General features: G+C 35.8%; 1 protein-coding gene across 1 annotated transcript in view; it reads left to right on the forward strand.

Annotated features, from left to right (window-relative positions):
- VWA8 (von Willebrand factor A domain containing 8) overlaps positions 1-18,382 on the forward strand; it is a 92,074-nt gene that overhangs the window by 17,166 nt on the left and 56,526 nt on the right. The window contains exons 4-11 of the mRNA XM_026034488.1: positions 2,708-2,875; positions 4,763-4,927; positions 5,325-5,374; positions 5,710-5,818; positions 8,830-8,934; positions 12,600-12,731; positions 13,872-14,003; positions 14,084-14,161. Coding sequence (XP_025890273.1) covers positions 2,708-2,875; positions 4,763-4,927; positions 5,325-5,374; positions 5,710-5,818; positions 8,830-8,934; positions 12,600-12,731; positions 13,872-14,003; positions 14,084-14,161 — 939 coding nt within the window. The remainder of the gene's footprint in view (positions 1-2,707; positions 2,876-4,762; positions 4,928-5,324; positions 5,375-5,709; positions 5,819-8,829; positions 8,935-12,599; positions 12,732-13,871; positions 14,004-14,083; positions 14,162-18,382) is intronic.

The following is an 18,382-nucleotide window of genomic DNA, read 5'->3' on the forward strand; positions in this document are numbered from 1 at the left end:
ATGATTGTGCACCAGTTCATTTCCGAGGATGATACCAGAAGGTGTAGATGAGTAAGCAAGACAATCTACAACATACCTTTTGAAATATTATACCTCTAGAGTGTTAGATTAAACCCTCCGGTAATTTCTGAAGTTTTTGAGTCGTTATTGTTATTACTATTTTCGTTTTGATCCTTTAAGCTGGTGTTCAACAGGCAACAGGGGTATAATATGCTATATCTTGATATTGCACTGCTGGTGTGGAGCTTCTTTCTTGAAGTTAATCATGCTGTTAAATACATCCTTTTATTCACAGTCTCAGCGTACTCCAGATTGCCTTCATGTTCAAGCCAGGACATAAATCTGTGTTGATACTGGAAGCCTATTAGCTCTGCAGACCTTCATCCATGGTGTGCGTGTCTCTACATGAGTCAACAAGATTCTATGGATACTCCAAATATTTTGAAACCATATGAGCAAAATGTGTATTTTCCTCTGGCTAATAAAACTCAGTCACAAATTTCCTCATAGACTTATAATAGATAGAATCCTGCCAACAAGGCAAATAAATCATTTATTAAAGTATGTTCTGCTGTGTCTGCAAACTTTGTTCAAACAAAATAGGAGCATTTTCCTCATGCCAGGTATTGGATTGGCAGCTGGAGACTGAAATTTTCTATTCATCAGGTTGGAGCAGATTTTTGGCGTGACCAGTAACCTTCCTTGAGAAGAACATTAGTACAAAATTTGTCCCTCATACACCTTTTATGGGACAAGGATGAGAGGAAGAGTAGGAGGGAGGAATTTTATATTGCCTCCTAAAGTATCATGCCCAAACGAACCATTAAAATCAATTCACATGTTAATTTATTTGGAAGAAATTAGTGATTCCTTTAAAGGGAATTAGTTTGTGGACTATTTCATTTTTAGTGGGAATTTTCCAAATTTCTCAGATATTCATTATGAGGCTAGATATATGTGTTATATAGAATATTTTCAGGAAAGGGAACTTGATATGAAGATGYATACCAGGATTTGTGAGTGATTTTTTTTATTATTACTGTTATTTTGGTAAGTTGATGACTTGAGTCCAGTTTACAATTAATTTTAAAGACAGAGCCTATTAATAATGATGGAAAAAGCTAACATTATGGCTAGTTTTGCCAGGAAGTGTTTATCTGTCTATCCTGAGTACAGGACGAACCTAAAGTAATAATTGTTAGTCTTTTCACATATGGTCTCAAATAGATCTTCATGATTTGTGGCAAGGAGCAGTTCAGCTGTTGACCTGAATGCTCTTATGGTTGGTTGCGTCTAGCTTGGATTTGTACTCCTGCCCCTTGTATCACAGAAACATGGAGATTGGAAGGGACCTCTGGAGGTCATGTAGCTGAACCCCGCTGAACAAGCTAGGGTCACCTGTAGAGGACATTGCACAGGGTCACAYCCAGGCAGGTTTGAGTATCTCCAAGGAAGRAGACTCCACAACCTCTCTGTGCACTTGTTCTCATGCTCTGTTACCTGCTCAGTTAGGAAGTTCTCTCTCAAATTCAGGTGGCACTTCTTGTGTTTCAGTTTGTAGCTTTTGCCACTCATCCTGTCACTGGCCAGCTCTGAAAACAGTCTGGCCTCTTCTTCTTGACCCGCACTCAATGAGATATTTGTATTCATTTCATTGATAAGACCCCCTCTCAGTCTTCTCTACTTGAAAAAGGCCCTCAGCTCTCTCAGTTGCTCTTCACAAGAGAGTTGCTCCAGTCCGTCAGTTGTTTTCATAGCCCCAGTCCCTCAGTCATTTTCATAGCCCTGTGCTGGACTCTCTCCAGTAGTTCCATATCCATCTTGCACGGGGAAGCCCAGAGCTGGACACACTACTCCAGATGTTGCTCACCAGGGCTGAGGAGGAGAGGATCATTTCCCTTCGTTGTCCTAATGCACCCCAGGATATCTTTGGCCTTCTTAGCCACAAGGGCACCTTGCTGGCTCATGGTCAGCTTGGCCAACAAGGCTCCCAGGTCCTATGCAGAGCTGTTCTTCAGCACGTCAGGCCCCAGCCTGTAATGATGCAGGAGATAATGTTCCACCAAGGAATATAATTCTAATTYGTTTCAATTTCATATATTTTTTAAACACCTCTGTCTTAATTATGGCATTATTTTSTTTTTATGGTCTATGTTTGCTTTCAAGAGTTATATTCATGTTAAACTGGCAATAGAGTGGATTTAYACTGGTGTATAACCAGACTAATTGAGAGAAACATCTGACTTTTTGTTTACAATTATATTAAAATATTTACAAATATGTACAATTACCGTGATCTTATATTTTCTATATAACAAGCTATCCCAGAAGTGTTAGATGGCATTGAAATACATGGAAAACAGAAAGGAATAAACAATATCAAACAGAAGAGAGGTCACCAGTTAATAAATAGTGAGTATACACTAAAATTTCTGAAAGATTTTACCTTTTATTCCATTGATAAAAAAGACACTGAAACTAATTTTTGCAGTCCTGGAGGAGGAGATGAAAGGGCAGCTCAGATGATAGCAGTGTAGCACTGTACAGACAACTAGTGGTCACTCCTTATGATCATTGCTTATGATTATTGCTTATCATGGAAATAAATACTGTAAGAGAAGCACCTACTGTTTCATCACCAGCAGGATTTCTTGAGATGTGCCATGTTGTGCATTTCTTTTGTAACACTGCTTCTTCTTGTCGAAAGTGTGCGGTTCGTGCGGCYACAGAAGGCAGGATCCTTGTGTTGGAAGGTCTGGAGAAGGCCGAGCGCAACGTCTTGCCCGTGTTGAACAATTTGCTGGAGAACAGGGAGATGCAGCTGGAGGACGGTCGTTTTCTCATGTCTGCAGAACGTTACGACAAGCTTCTGCAGGTATGGAAGGACGTTTGCGTTTTCCCATTTTTTTCCCATTTTTGACAGTTCTGTAGTCATGTAAGTGGAATAGTCATTTGGCAAATGGGGGAAATCTCGTCAAGGTGCTGATGTTCTTCTCTGGAGTGTGACATGGGATTAAATTAGSAAGGTAAAAACTATAGGAGGATTCAAGCATTCCTTTCCTTCTTGCAATATTTTTTTCCCTTTTGTATCTCCTTTGTCCATATCAAAAAGAGTAGTTTATATTAAACTAYGTGAAAGCTACTCTGAGTTGGCCAACTATGAACTGATGTTCCAAATGTTCCCATGAAATTCAGATAATGCTTTCACATTGCAGGAATCTCTGTAAAGCTTTGGAAATGTTAGCATATTAAAAAAGAAAAAAAAAGATTGTGGTGGGAGATGCTGTATTTCTGGATGCTGTCTCATCTTTAATTTGCAGAAGTGTAGGTAAATAGCTAATCTTAAATTGCAGGACAGATATGAAACTTATCTTTTGATAAGAAATGATATTTTAATATCTACTGCTATGCTATATTCATCAAATTAATGTTTGCCACATTTTGGGTATTGCTGCTTAAATTTGAGTAGATCCTTTTAAAGCTTTTGGAGACCTTGATAAATTCAGCAGCATTTTCTRTAGGATTCTTTACCTTACCATCATGTGCTGTAGTTGTCTGTCAAGTAGCTGTTTGTGTCTTCTCTGTCAGTGTGACCCCTGCTTGCTCCGATCTCAGTCTGTCTTACCCAGCTGGAGTTAGATGTGTGGTTCAAGCCAATGTGCCCTAGAAAGTCAGAGGAAGGAAATTTGCAGTAAACCTTCTGCCATTGATCCTGATTTTATTAAATTATCTACTGTGCCATTAAGTACTCTAGTGGATTCTTGGAAATACTTTCATCATTCCCTTTTGCTCTCCTTTGAGGTTACAATTCTTCTGATCCATGCTTTTTACAAAAAAAAATTTTATATTGTTTAATTAATAGGTATAATTGTTGGAAGCATTATTATTGTATTTACAAAATAAGCTTTTAGATGTAATTATATTTAAAGATAGGATTTGGTTGTGGCTATGTAGGACATCTTCCTCTTTTTTCTTTTTAGCACTTTTACAATGATAAAATATTTCAAAATGAGTGCCTCAAGCACAGTGATAATAGTAAATGAATTAAATAAATCTCTTKCTGTGATGCTGAATCTAATATTGTTTTGATGTTTGAGGAATATTGTATTATATAAGGTAATACTCATTTTTTCTTCTCCTATATGAATAATTACTCTCGAGCTAGGTCTGCAGGAAGTACTCATGTAGTTTCACTTGACTTTAATGTGACCAAAAGGTTGCTTGTTTTATGTGCATCGAATCTTTGTGGCAAAGACTGAATATACACCAAATTAAATGCATTTCTTATGAAGGAGTCTAATGACAGTTCTCTGTTGCTTTGCTTGTGTAAAGCCTACTTTTTTTATTCAGACTAGAGTTGTCTTCACATTCACAAGTAGAAGAAATGAAGAAATGAAATCCCTTGCTCATGGTTACATCTCTAATGTTTTAAAATAAAAATTGTAGTTTGTTTATTCATTGTTCTTTGCGCAAACAAGGTTGTAACATTTTTCCTGAACTTTGAACAGCTGTGGGGTCTTTGAGCAGCTTCCTAGGGGACTGAAAGCTCCCCTTTCATTTCATCTACCTTCTACAAGGTATTTTGTCTACCTTCATCTTAAAACTTTGCTTGTATGATCTGTGAGTTTGAGTTGTTCAGCACTTCCTTCTTCTGCACATTTTGTTTCAAGAGTCAGAAATGTTGGCCTATGTGCAGTTCAGTCATCACGAGTTTTAATGATTTTTTTTTTTTTGTTCTTATTGCTTTATTTTGCCTGTTTAGGATCATACGAAAACAGAGCTAGATGCCTGGAAGATTGTTCGGGTTAGTGAAGATTTTCGAGTAATAGCTTTGGGTCTGCCAGTACCTAAATATTCTGGTAACCCTTTGGATCCTCCCCTTCGCTCTAGATTTCAAGCTAGAGATGTTTATCATCTGCCCTTTAAGGTAAGTATCCTTGCAGAAGGGTTGGATTTTAGGTATTGAGTAGAACTAACAATATTCTGACATAATGTTTTACATACTTCATCTCTGAAAAGAATCTCTAGGTAATATCTTGATCTTAAAGGGCATTATTCATATGGCTACCTAATAAATTCCTGAAAAGCAGGATTAGAGTTGGCAGGGAATGCTACAGCAGAAAAAAATAGCTTCCATAAAACAATATAAGTCCCAAATTAAGTTTTGATAATGTGGTACTTCTGTAAAACTAATTCTATGTGGAGTGGTGGGTGGATTCTTCACATCTAAATTAAAGGAGAAGTGGAAAATGCATCATGAGCCGTGACCCACAGTATGACCTCCAGCAATTAATTTACTGTATGATGTTATGTTCTATTTTCAGGACCATCTTCAGCTATTATATTCAATTGGATCAAACATTTCTACAGAGAGGTAATCTTTCATAATTAAAAAAAAAAAGAGGAATGAATGAAGGAATGTGATGTCCTTTCAGGATTCCTTGCTATTTTTGTTACTTCTGTTACTTCATAGATASCAGAGCTACAGGAGTTTTTTAATATGTGTGGGTGTATGCTCGAACATCTTTTCATATGCAGCCTTCACATAATGAATCCTTAATGCTTTAGAACTTCAATCACACGWACGTTGGTTATTTGTGCTCAGAAATAGTTTCAGCATCGTATGCTGTGTTTAGCTTCTTATGCTTTTGTAATTTAAATATACTTGGCAAGTATAAATCTCTGTAATTGCTTTTTTTTTCTATGCAGAGTTTCTCAGCTCCTCTCTTTTGCTACAACTCTCTGCTCTCAAGAATCTTCTACGTTGGGACTTCCAGATTTTCCTTTAGACAGCTTAGCGGCTGCGGTTCAGATTTTGGTACGTGCCTACACTTGTGCTGTGAAACTGGAGGAATTTAGAATTCCTCAGAATTAGATCTAGATTGGGTATGTCTTCAGAAGATGAACACGAGCAGTTTAAAAAATAAAATTACATTAAAAATAGGGATGGTTTGGCTTAAATTTCTCATTATGCATTATATAATACTGAAGGACAAAGCATGATATGACACAAGATTTGTCGTGTCATCTAACGTGTGTGAGCATTCAACATCATGCCTGACTTCAGGCATCTGCAGTTTGTCTGCTGATGTTGATATTGTCATCTAGGCCAYATATTTAGAAAAAAGAAAATTAGAAATAAGCGTGTGATAAGAAAGTGACTTTTTCTGTTTTAATATCACACATGTAAATTGGATTAATCACATACCCTAGACACCTATTACTCTCCACTGTCACCTAGGAGGACTGGGTCAGATGTGGATATACCTGAGTTATAGGCTCTTAATTGTGTGAAATGAATCACACAACAAGACTTAAAATAGATTAAACATTGACATGGGGAGTAACTTGAAGATGCAGGTCATGGATACTTTTCTTCCTGACAGCTGCAGTCCATAGGGAAATACAACAACTGTGTGGTAGGTTCACGATGGCAGGCCAGGTCTATTGCCATGACAGTGTTTCTGCTTTCACTGGCAGCCTTTTACCCCTCATTCTTTGCAATTACTTGGTAAAAAGTCAAAGTAAAGAAAGAAGGTGCCTCCTGAAAGAAGTCAGTGAGTTGATGATATTTGTAAGAAGGGAGATGAGCTAGATATCCTTTTACAAGTGGGAAGAGGCAGTCAACCCAGGAGAGTAAAATATTAGAACTGCTTCTTCTGAACCCCCTCTCCAAGGTGTCTGCAAAAGGGCTTGTAGGGCAGTTCTTTTATCTCCCCTGCAAGCATTTTCCTTGCAGTACTACTCATTTGCAGATTGCTCCTACATATCCTACATATTTTACTGGATTGCACACATTGAAACACATTCATTACTTGTTTTACTGTTTTGTTTTATCCCCCAGTTGTGCTCTAGAAAGCCATTGTGCCCAACACTTTACAGGCAGATCTTTTGTCTCACCCAGCTTTGCTGCGTCAGATGCTATGAAGTGCTTGAAATTCAAGTGTAGAGAAAAGAAACAGTATTTGAAGGGCTTTAGAAAGAAATTCATGTTGGATTTTAAAATAAATTGCAACTTTTTATTCTTTGAGGCCTAGAGTGAAAAATTATTTTTAAATGAATGCCAGATGGCTTTTAGAGTAATGGAAATAAAATGAGCCCTAAGCTATTATCTAAACTATGGAATGAAGGAAGGATTTTATTTTATATTAGACAATGTAAAGTGTTATCTTTCTTTGACTGTGTCTTTTATATATAGACCAGGACTGTTTCTTTTAGAATTAGTTTTAATCTCTCAGTTTTCTAAACTGGTCTTTCTCATTCATTCTAGTTTAAGCATTTTTTCTTCACGTGCTGGGTCATTGCTATCCTTTAATTGAGCTAAGATGATTTAGCCATTTAGGAGTATGGAAAAGGAAATAGCAATGACTTTCTCCTTGTCTTCCATTACAGATTCACACTGTTCCAGAATGCTTYGTTTATATACTTTTTTTTTAGATTGAAAACACCTTCCTCCTGAAAGAGATTCTTTTTTTCTGGAGAGTTGTTCTAAAAAGAGGCTATTTTTAGATATATCATTATAATTACCATTTGAGATAATATAGACAAATTATATGTTTTGTCTTTATGTATAGACAGAGATTTTTTAAAATGCAATAAAGGTCTCTCTGATCCCTTAGGCAGTCCATTGACTAGAATGCCCTTAAATGGGTTATTTTTACTGATGATTCTTTAAATGGAACATTATAAATAGTATTCCTGATTGCAAGTGCGAATTGAATTATGCATTTCATAAAATATGTATCTCCTGATTTAATTTCTCACCAACTCCTTTTTTTCAGTTGAGTTTCTGTGTAAACTCTGTGTAAAGTTTCTTTTTAATGTAAATTTGTTGGGTTTATTTGGATTATATGATAAAAATATCATATAATACTTGCTTTGGTGAAATCTTAARTAGTACCCACGCACTGATTAGTTGTTTTTCAATAGCATTACACACAATTTAGTCATTAATATTTCTTTTTTCTAAAACAAGAAATTGAGCATGATCTTATGATTTTTGGCATATTTTTTCCCTATGGAAAAGGGTTTAGACATGTAATATTTCTGCCATATTCATCGATTCATGGATGGTACATCCATTCTTTCTAATATTGTGGTAAGCACAGAATCACAGACTGGTTGAGGTTGGAAGGGACCTCTAGAGATCATCTAGTCCAACCCYCCTGCTCCAGCAGGGACACCCAGGGGCACAGGGGCGGCATCCAGGCGGGTTTGGGAGATCTCCAGAGAAGGAGACTCCACAGCCTCCCTGGGCAGCCTGTGCCAGGGCTCTGTTACCCAGTGGAATCAGTRTAAAGTGGAATCCATGTCTCATTCAGGCAGTAATGCCAAGAGAACTGCCACTTCAGTTACCAGGCAGATATAAAAAGAATTATATATTTCCAGCTATGCATAGAAAAGTTCAAGCCTACCACATAATGTTTCGAAGCAAAASAATTTTGATCAAACTACTCAGAAATTTGTAGAAATTGACTGAGTGAGTTTTATTATTATATAATTTATTTTTACTAGTACTGTGAAATTCAGTTTATCTGTGGTGGGATCCCTCTCTTCKAAGTTTTGAGGTCTTCAGGTAGCTGGGCCAATTATTTTAGATTCCCTTTATGCACAGGAGAGTGAGTCACCTTTAGGATGCAGCTCACCTGACCTGCTATAGACATGTACATTAGAAGGAACTGTACCTGAGAAATGCCTTTTTCCTTGAGGTTTGAACAGCAACTGGATGTAGTTGTGATTTATATATTGCCATTATATTATGATTTTCAGGGTAATAGCTGAAGAATGGGGCTTTTTTAAACTGTTATTTGTGTTTTTATTTTGATTTAGGATGCCTTTCCTATGATGTCAGTCCAGCATGTTATTGGCTGGCTTTACCCCTATAATATTTTTCTTGGAAAGGAAGGCAGGACTGCAGTCAAAGATGCATTAAAAGTAAGTATTGTGCATTATGATTCCAGTGAGAAGTGGGTTTTGAATATAGTTGTCTTAACTAGTATAACTTCATTAATATACTAAATAACTTCATTATTTCAGATTAGAAAAAAAAATARTTTAAGTACTTACATTGTTGCCGATATTAAAACAGGATTTTACAAAAATCTTAATAAGCTGAGAGATTTCATTACCATGAAAGGGCAGAGCTTTATGTTCTGTAGAATATTTAGACCTCAGTTGAAGAAGAGTTTAAAGACCTTTATGACATAAGTAGTTGATGAACTCTATCTGAGGTCAGATAACATGAAATACATTCAGTGTAGCATGCTCCATACATCGTAGTAGCCTGCCTTTTTTTTTAGAGCATTTTAGAGAAAACTTTAGCATTTTCTTGTTTTTCTGTTGCTTCATTATCTGCTTGGGGTTTTTTTAGGTTTATTAATAGTGTATCAAATTTGCAATTATATTATTCTGTTTATCCTTTAAAACTTGAGCACAATATTAGCTTTCTTTCGTATTTGAATATATTGTAAAAGTTGCTGAAAATTACCATTGTAACCCTGAGCATCTTGCCCAGCTTTTCCAGCAGTGTGAGAAGTACCTGCTGGGTACAGAGGTGGAACTTTGGTCTTCCTAAAGTCAACCCTATATGCCAGGAAATGTTGGTAGCCTGTCCCTGTGCCCATCTCCCATTTCCTGCCTTTTTGCCTTTAAAGCCCTTATGGCATTTTGGTTCTCATATCAGTTATGTATAGTGTATGTCTTCACATTCAATCTCATTAGTTTCCTCTACTTTGCGTTTCTTATATTAGGTTTTGTATGTTGTGAGTGCATTTGCTTCCTGTGTGAGGTTCTGTGTAGATTGATATGACTGGTAGAACCTTCTTTTTCAATGATTATCGAGTTTGTGACTTCCTGTTTTTTATAAATATTTTTCTCTTTTGCCTTTTTCCATACTCTTTCTCATTGTTCCTCCTCTTACATAAACTAGTTCCCTTTATGTCACCAAGTACATATATTTTTGTTTGGAGTTTCATTCTATTCAGAAAACTGGAATCATCTTTCTTATCTAGACAGTTTTATTCACTTTTTTTTGACATCTTTATACACCAAATTGTAGTCTAAGAAAGGATTTTTCTCTTTTTCTTTTTTTTTCTCTAAAGGGTTTTTTTTTTTATATATAATCCTTGGGGGTTTGCATTAGTCAATGCTTTTCGTGCCAGTACATGCCATCACAGTGGAATCTGTTCTTCAGGCTTCTTCTGTTTATCCAGTCTTGTACTTGCACTTCATGTTTTGCTCCAGTCCTCTTGTTCCTTGCAAAATTCTCTTTCCTTCCCTTGCAGAGAATATTAAACAAGATCAGTTGTCTTTGGATGCCTGCAGAAATCGTTTTGACTAGATGAGCTGTCTTGTGGGCTCAAGCAGCTATCTACAAAAATGTCTCATTTGAGCTCTCTGTTCCTTTGACCTCCTTGGATCACCAGAGGATTCTTTGCCGTTTACATGAGAAGATATTGCTGATCATTAGATACTTCTCACTGCACAGAACCCCCCTTTTTTTTGCTGATATTTTACTGTTAGTCACGTGCTTCTAGATGTGCAGAATGTGGCCTGGTGATTATGAAGTGCCAAACCTCCTATCTTGTTTTGGTGGCTGGTCTTTGCTTTCCTCTTGAGTCTGAGGCGATGAAGCTGCTCTTATCTGGCTGTCCAAGCATCTCCCAAACTTCCTGATATTTAACCTAGTCAGTACTTGTTCTTCTAAACCACAAGTTTGTTTTTTTTTTTTTTTTTCCTTTGCAGCTGTCATTGTGGATTTTGTGTAGAGAAAGTTTTGGCTCAGGGAGAATATAATGGATTGTACATCCATTTCATGMCACTCTGTGATTCCATATCTAGCTAGTTGTGAATGTAGAACTGGGTGTAGAACAAGAAAGTCCCATTTCAAAAGCCACAAAGAGTTATTTTGCTTGCTGCTGTTTAAGAGTAAGTATAGTAACTTATTTTAATACTAAGCTGTCCAGCCCAGCAGTATCTCCTTCCTAACAGGAGATTAATCGAGTTTATTGTACAAATTCAGTGAGGATCTGCACAGAGATACTCTTTTCGTCTTCATTTGKTGTCTAAAAGGCCAGGTGTAGGATCTTCAACAATAACCAAAATCCACCCAATGAAATCTTAGGCTTCCAAGATACTCCCGCCTCTGTGCCCAAGACCTGTTCAAAATCTTTATTTTTAAATAAACGGCAGAGACTGTTGTTACAAATAAAATCTGCTTGCATACTTACAGTTATCTTCCTCGGTATCTGAATATGAGATTTTAGAGTTTTGCTTGTAAGCAGATTTGACTCCATCCAAAAATYCATTAATTTAGTTAGAATATTACATCTTACTAATGAATATAAGATTTGAGAGCATCTAATTTCTTAGAATTGTAGTTTGAGCATTTCTAAGAATACTGCTTGTTTTGCCTTCCTGTCTGCTGTTGTTCAGACCTTTAATGGTGTCTGAAGTAGGTGTCTCAGCTGCTACATTAATATAATAATATAATTAAATATAATTCCAAACATCTTCTTTTACTAAAGTACATTTAGCTGAAATTCGTCTTTAAACATGGATTTTTTGTAAGTACTTATTCCAGAATATAAATTTATAAGAGTGATGAAGAGCCACAGTGTTGTATGARTGCTTTTGAGTAGTTTTTCTGAAACTTAATAGGCAGGCCTATGAACCTTAGTAGTAATAAAACAACATTTAAAAATATATATGCTTTAATGACTTCTATTATTTTTTCAAAGAATTCTAAAGAGTTTGACTAATGTTCCATTTTTCTTGTTTATTTGATTTTTATTCTGTTGAATCCTGTATTTTCAGTGACTTCTTCATGTATAAAGTCTCTGATTTTGTAGCAAGTTTACCTCCTCAATAAAACAGATCTTTACAGGTTTTAAAAATATATTTTGTGCTTTCTATGCACAGCATCAAAGAAAGATGCTGTATGTAAAGAATATAGTATTTAAAAGAGGTCTGGAAAGACAGGTGGCCAGTTTCTTGTCCTTGTTATATCCAGAAATATTGATGGGTTAATTTGTACAAGCTGTCCTCAATTTTCATTGTATGATAAGGCTGTGAAGTTAAGTAAACATAATATTTTATGCTTAATTTTATTGGTAGCCAGAAATTTAAATCTAAATTATTATATTGGCCTTCAAAGATGGATGATGTTAAAAGTTACCATCCATTTCTGTTACTGTTTAAGTCTGTCATCTGCAGACTTGGCAAAATCATGATAGGTTGTTTTTTTATTTTTGTCTATCACTATGGTCAGATTTAATGGGAGCATTATATATTTGCACCATTAAAAATTTGAAMAAAAGTATGTGAATTCTTGATTTCCAATATTCCTGATATTGTTTAAGACCTAYCTGAATTAGTTTTCAGTAGAGATAAGCAGCAGGTTCTTCACTGAATAATGAACAAATAAAGACTTTGACTGTTCTAATAATAAGGCTCTTAAAGTAAATGGATTTAGGACTTCACAAGAAATTCACCTTGAATATGCTTCTGGCTGCGTTTTTAGGAGGAACACTTTTAAAAAACAGAAAGCTGTTTTTAATAATTAATTCCTCACCTCTTGCCCCTCTCCCTTAATTCTACAGCGTTTTGAGCTCCAGGATTCAAAAAGCCATTTGGTTCCCAGAAGGATTACCAAAGTAGAAAGTGTGCACGGAAGTAACACCTTCAAGGCTGATGTAGCTGTCCAGATTGGTGAAAAAGAAGTTTTTTTCCAGGTATTAAATCATATATTCTTAAAGCTATGTATTTTAGTTACCTTTAATGTAGTTCCATCTCATCTGGAATTTGACACTTACAAATGAGTTAGAATATCAAGTGCATCAAGTGAATATTTAACTTTTGGTAGCTTAATGTAATATTTATTAATAGATGATTTAATTATTATAGTATTGGATTATGTTTAAACAAGATTTTGTCTTTGAATAATACTTTTCTACCTTTTATTTATTTAAGTTGTATTGTAGTTGTACTTGTTGTAGTTGTACTTGTATTAAAACAAGTGCTGAAGAACAGATAAAAGGAAATTTCTAGATTGTTTTTGGTTGCATTGGCATTATACAGAGTATACGTGATGCTGTTGGTGCTGCTTTCTGTTTTTCTTTTAATAAAAGCAAAAGTCCATCTTTGTCTACACCTCAAATAAAATGTAATGATGCTGATCTGAGAACTTGATGTGAAAGCTTCATTTGAAGAGGCTGTAGAGTCTCTGTAAAGGAGCTGAACTGATGGGAGTCAGAGATGATATTTCTAGTSGTGAATCTCTAAGGAGTTGATGAGAGTCTACTGAAGAGAAGATTTTTGCTTTCGYTTGACCTGTATGGAGGTGGTATCTGCTGAAAGCTTGTCTGCAGAATATGTGTTTTGGGGAACACGAGGAGTTTGCAGATGAAACAATTTTCAGACTAAAACTATGACGTGGAGTAGAGCAAGTGTCTTCATGTGGAGGACAACTGAATATTGCTGCTTTCCAAAGCTCCAACCAAAATACTCCCTTCAAGTTTTCCTAATACAGATTGCTCCTTCTCTTCTTATTTCTTTGATGAGCAATAAGGAATTACATTGGCAACTTCTATGTTTTGTGCCTAACATCATAGGCCTCAAGGTCCTTGTAGACCCCAAGACTGTTTTTGAATTGACTTGTTTCCTTATTTTTTCAGTAAAGTCAACAATGCAAGGGTGAAGGAAGTTGGATCTATTGCAAATTTCACAATGTTAATTTTTACAGTGAAAGGTGTAGATGAGAGTTAGCAGCAAACTATTACAATATTTTTGGTGCAGTGTAACCCAGTCCACATGAACTCTAAAGCTATTGATGCRTAGTTCATTTAACATTTTATTTTATTTCTTCTCCGTAGGTTCCAGCTGGGACTGGACAATTAAAACTTTCTGGATCAGATTCTTTCATAAGGACTCCCAGCCATGATCAGCTGTTGGCAGAAATGATGCAATCCCATATGGTTAAAGATATGTGTTTAATTGGAGGAAAAGTAAGAATTAAAATTCCCTTTGTCCCTTATTTCTCATTTCCTAGAATATAATCTAGTTCTTATTTTTTAAATCTTTTTAGGGCTGTGGCAAAACGGTTATTGCTAAGGAGTTTGCAGATATACTAGGATACAGCATAGAACCTATCATGTTATATCAGGTAAGTAAACTATTTGCTGATGCTCTTAATACATGCTATTTCCATTTAACATTGTCCAAAATATAACACACAGAGGTAGATTCTCTTTGTAAGATGGAGTCTTCATTTACAACCCCAGCCTTCAAAATCACTGATACAGGATAAAAAAAACAAAGGGCAGCGAGGATTTGGAAGATAGCAAAGTTTTCTTCTTCTTATAGGACACTTTTTGCTCTCCTTTTTATAATGTTTGTCTAAAATCTTCGCTGATTTGCGAATTAGGTACTGATTAGGTACTATGGCAGCCAAAGCAGTATAGGTAGTATGCTGTTTGTACGTATTCTTTAGCTCTGCTACTGTTATGCTTCCATTGCATTGACTTCAGGATGAAAGCAAAAGAAAGATAGAAATTTTACATAAATAAAAATGTACGGAGAATCATTTAAAGGCACAATTTTTCTCCTAGCTGAGAAGAATTGACAACTTGTGCTGTGATTCAGCATGGTTGAGTGTCATAAAGAAAACTTTATGGCAYTTTTTGTCCCTTTTGTCTTCTCTTTGCATTTTTTCCCTTTTGAAGTATGTTTCCTGCCTTAGGTCAGAGTGGTGGCTACTTGTGCTTGCATGGTGAATGGCCCTGGAAGACCTTTTCTCCTTCCTTGTTTTGTTTGTCCATATGCTGTGTAATTTTATAATGGAATTCTCCATTATCTGCATTATATTTTATTATTCTTGAAGGCAATTTCTTTATTGTATTGAGAATGCAAAATGACTTTTATGTTGGTGGGGATATTTTAAAGTTATTTTTTATGTTCCATAGACTTAATCCTTCTCTTCTTTTACCTTTTTTTTTTTATTTGTTCTTTTTCTGCTATCAAGATCTCCTAATATCCTCTTACATATTTGTATTTTTATGATGCCTAACATAAATAATTTTAAAAAGAAAGTTATTTCTGTACTTTTTCTTTGCTTATACTTTTCTGTGTACTTTTCTTATACTTCTGCATACTTATACTTCTGTATACTTTGCTTATACTGTACTTTTTTCTTTGCTTCTGTTTTTACCGATGGTTTTGGGTGTGACATAGCTGTGTTGCAATAATATATATTAATACAATAGATTATTTGAAGGTCCTATAGAAGCAGACAGTGATCTTCAGTACCTCGTCTAGTTGTTACTGATTTACTGATGTTACAATATAGGGTCTTAATGTAAACGTGACTTTAAAGATAGATTTTGGGGAAGAATGTTCGTAATTATTTTTTATAAGACAAGCAGTTGCCTTTGTTGCCTTAGAATGACAGTCACAGGGTAAAGATGAGAAGAAGGGAGAACTGGAGAAGTCAGAAGGGTCTCGAGGGCTTCGAAGGGAGTGGCAAGGATCTTGGCATGCATTTTTAGGAAGTTGGAGGAGGAAGTTTATAGTAATTGAAAAGATTGTGACAGAGTGAATGCTTTGATAGAGCTGATAGTAAAGTCTGGGTTAATGAAAAGTAAGACAGAGGAAGTGGAGTGAATCCAAAAGGTTTGAACATACAGGATAGGAAGAGAATGAGCCATTTTGGAGCTTCCATTTTTCACAGACTGTAAATAACAATAAACATGGAGCTGTGAGGATGCCGTGAGGCTGGGTTTTTTTTTCTTTTATTTGGGAAATTCTTTAGATTTTCTTTTTTGGTTTGCAAAGACCAGTTGCAGGAATGCTTAAATGTGATCTTCCACAGCCAGTAGTGGCTTCCTGCTTGTTTGGATGGTAATGTCAGTTTGGGATCTGGATGCACTTGAATTTGAAAGAGACAAAAAAACGAGAGAAAATGAAAAAAAGAAATAGTGCTAATGGAAGAAGACACAGTCTGTTTTCTGTATATCTCAGAACCTCCCCAGACAAGTTCCTACTGCTTTTCCGTCCCTCAAGATGCCTTTAATTAATGAAGTCACAGACCCTGAGTATATGTCTACGTGGATAGTCCCAGAGATGAGAGCTCTTCTCCCATGCTCTAAGCTGGCCCGATATGAACTGAGCCAGGACTGAGTATGTCCAGCCCTCTTCCATACTCYTTCCATCACTTGTCCATGCAGGCATATTTGAAATCCTCCAAGGAAGGTAACTTTTGTAACTTGGCAAACCCACTTAAGGACATACCCAGCCTGMGTCTTGTTTTGTCGTATACAGGCTGGTATTGGGTACTCATCACCACACACCAACAGTTGTTGGGGACTGGAAACTTAAAAAGGTGGCCAGTGTTTTTCAGGGTCCTACCTTGAAGCTAGGAGAGCCTAGAGCTTTGCTGAACAGGATCTGAAGGTTACCCCTTATCAGACACGAGGGGGCTGGTTAACACAAAAAGTGTTTTTCTTTCAGAAGGATCTGTAATACCTCCAGAAATAAAATCTAGGCCAAGGGCTTGAACTAGTTCCCACTGCAGTGAACCTTTCCTTTGGTTTTGCCAGGATTTCATGAAGTTCAAAGGGGCAGAGTGTTTTTACAGAGAAATTTCTCTCTTTTTTTTTCTTTTTTTTTCCTTTTTTTTTTTCTTTTTTTGTGATACTTCACAGGTTTGTGAAGGCAAACAAATACCTGCTTGTGAGATCATTCTTGAGTATAGACTCAGGAGTACAAACACATCTCTATATAAAATTAAACATTTAAACATATTTCTACCTATACAAATTTCCTATTTGCAATGTTCTGTATAATCTCAAAAGTTATCAGAAGAAGACAAATACAAACTGGTTGCATACATGTGAAATGCATGGTTTGCTACATGCATTTTAAATCTGATCCTTACCTCACGCTATATCTAAACCAGGGTTTGACAAACTTTCTGCACTTAGATTTAGTAGAAATTGTCCCGTAGAACAATTGCTGGCTTATTTGTGATCTTCTACATCGTTATTTTGATTTTTGATTAAGGAAAAATCTATGTAGGCAAATTGTTGACCAAAGAAAGTCATTTGGGGAAAGATTAATTGCAGATATCCCCTAATGTAGGAAGGCAGTGGCAAACAAGAAGCAGCAACAAGCCTGCTCTTTGTGCATTGCAATTTGAGAACTTTYTGTTTAAAAGTTTAAAAGAAAGCACTTTAGCAGGGAGCAGAGTGGGGGAGAAGGAATAGTATTTTTATACTGATATTTTAGCATTTTTCCAACACTTTCGTCCTCCTTCCTTTCTGTCTCCAACAAAAATAATGTGAAGTACTTCGCTAATGTTTGTGTAGGGTGATGTTTGTTTCTAGGATTTCCTTTTTTTTTTTCTTTTTTATGCATGACCTCATGATTTTTTCTTTACAAATTCCTTCCTATTTTTTATTTGAGAAACATTAACGAAATGTGAGTCCAAATTGGCACAAAAAGCAGGAAACAGATTTCTTCACCTTGTAATTGCCAAGAACATGATTATCWCTGGGAGAGTCATGAAAAAATGGCTAATTTGGAGGCTTTTATTGCTATAGCTGCTAAAGGGCGTTCGGTGCAAACTTCTTGTTTTCTCYCCTGAACTTTGTGCGACTTATCTGAAGATTTTTAATTTTAAAACTTGCTTTGTATTAGATTTTATGCTCTCTCCCATTTTTTTCTTCATATCAAAGATATTTTAATAAGTAAATGTTAATCAATGTCATACACTTAGAGCACAGTGATTTGTAGATGAAGCATTTTGTGTCTTAAGAAATATCCATCTCCATTTACATCTCCAAATGTGATCTACATTTAAATCTTGAAAACATAAATCTTCATTTTTGAAGGGAGGGATTTTTAGCATGGAGAGTATCGCATAATAYATAAATTTAAAACTGAATAGAAATGTAAAACAGTAAAACACTGGACAAGAGCTCAGCCTTGAAAAAAGCSCCTTACAGAGCCTGGACAAGTGTTAGTGAATGATATTTCTTTTTAATATGCACTGAATAGAATCTGACTCAAAAATCTGAATGATGGAATAAACTTTCATTTTGTATTTTSAAAAATCTTTTGCGGACAAGTGTACTTCTAATTTTATCTCCATATAGGATACTTAMGATTCCTCACTGGTGGTTTTGCAGGTAGAAAACATGATATGTAGCACACTGAACTCCTGGTCAGTTAATATTAGACACTGTTTCACCCTTGTAGAAATGTCTCATGAGATGGCGTTTTAGTTGTATATTGTGTTCTGCAGCATATACTTATAAGAGACTGCACTTTTTGCAACTTTTTACACAAACCATAAAAATACTTTCATTTTTTCCCTGGCTTTGATTAA

This window comes from Nothoprocta perdicaria, unplaced genomic scaffold (genome assembly GCF_003342845.1).
Source record: "Nothoprocta perdicaria isolate Ctin4 unplaced genomic scaffold, notPer1 scaffold_145, whole genome shotgun sequence".
NCBI classification, from domain to species: Eukaryota; Metazoa; Chordata; class Aves; order Tinamiformes; family Tinamidae; genus Nothoprocta; species Nothoprocta perdicaria.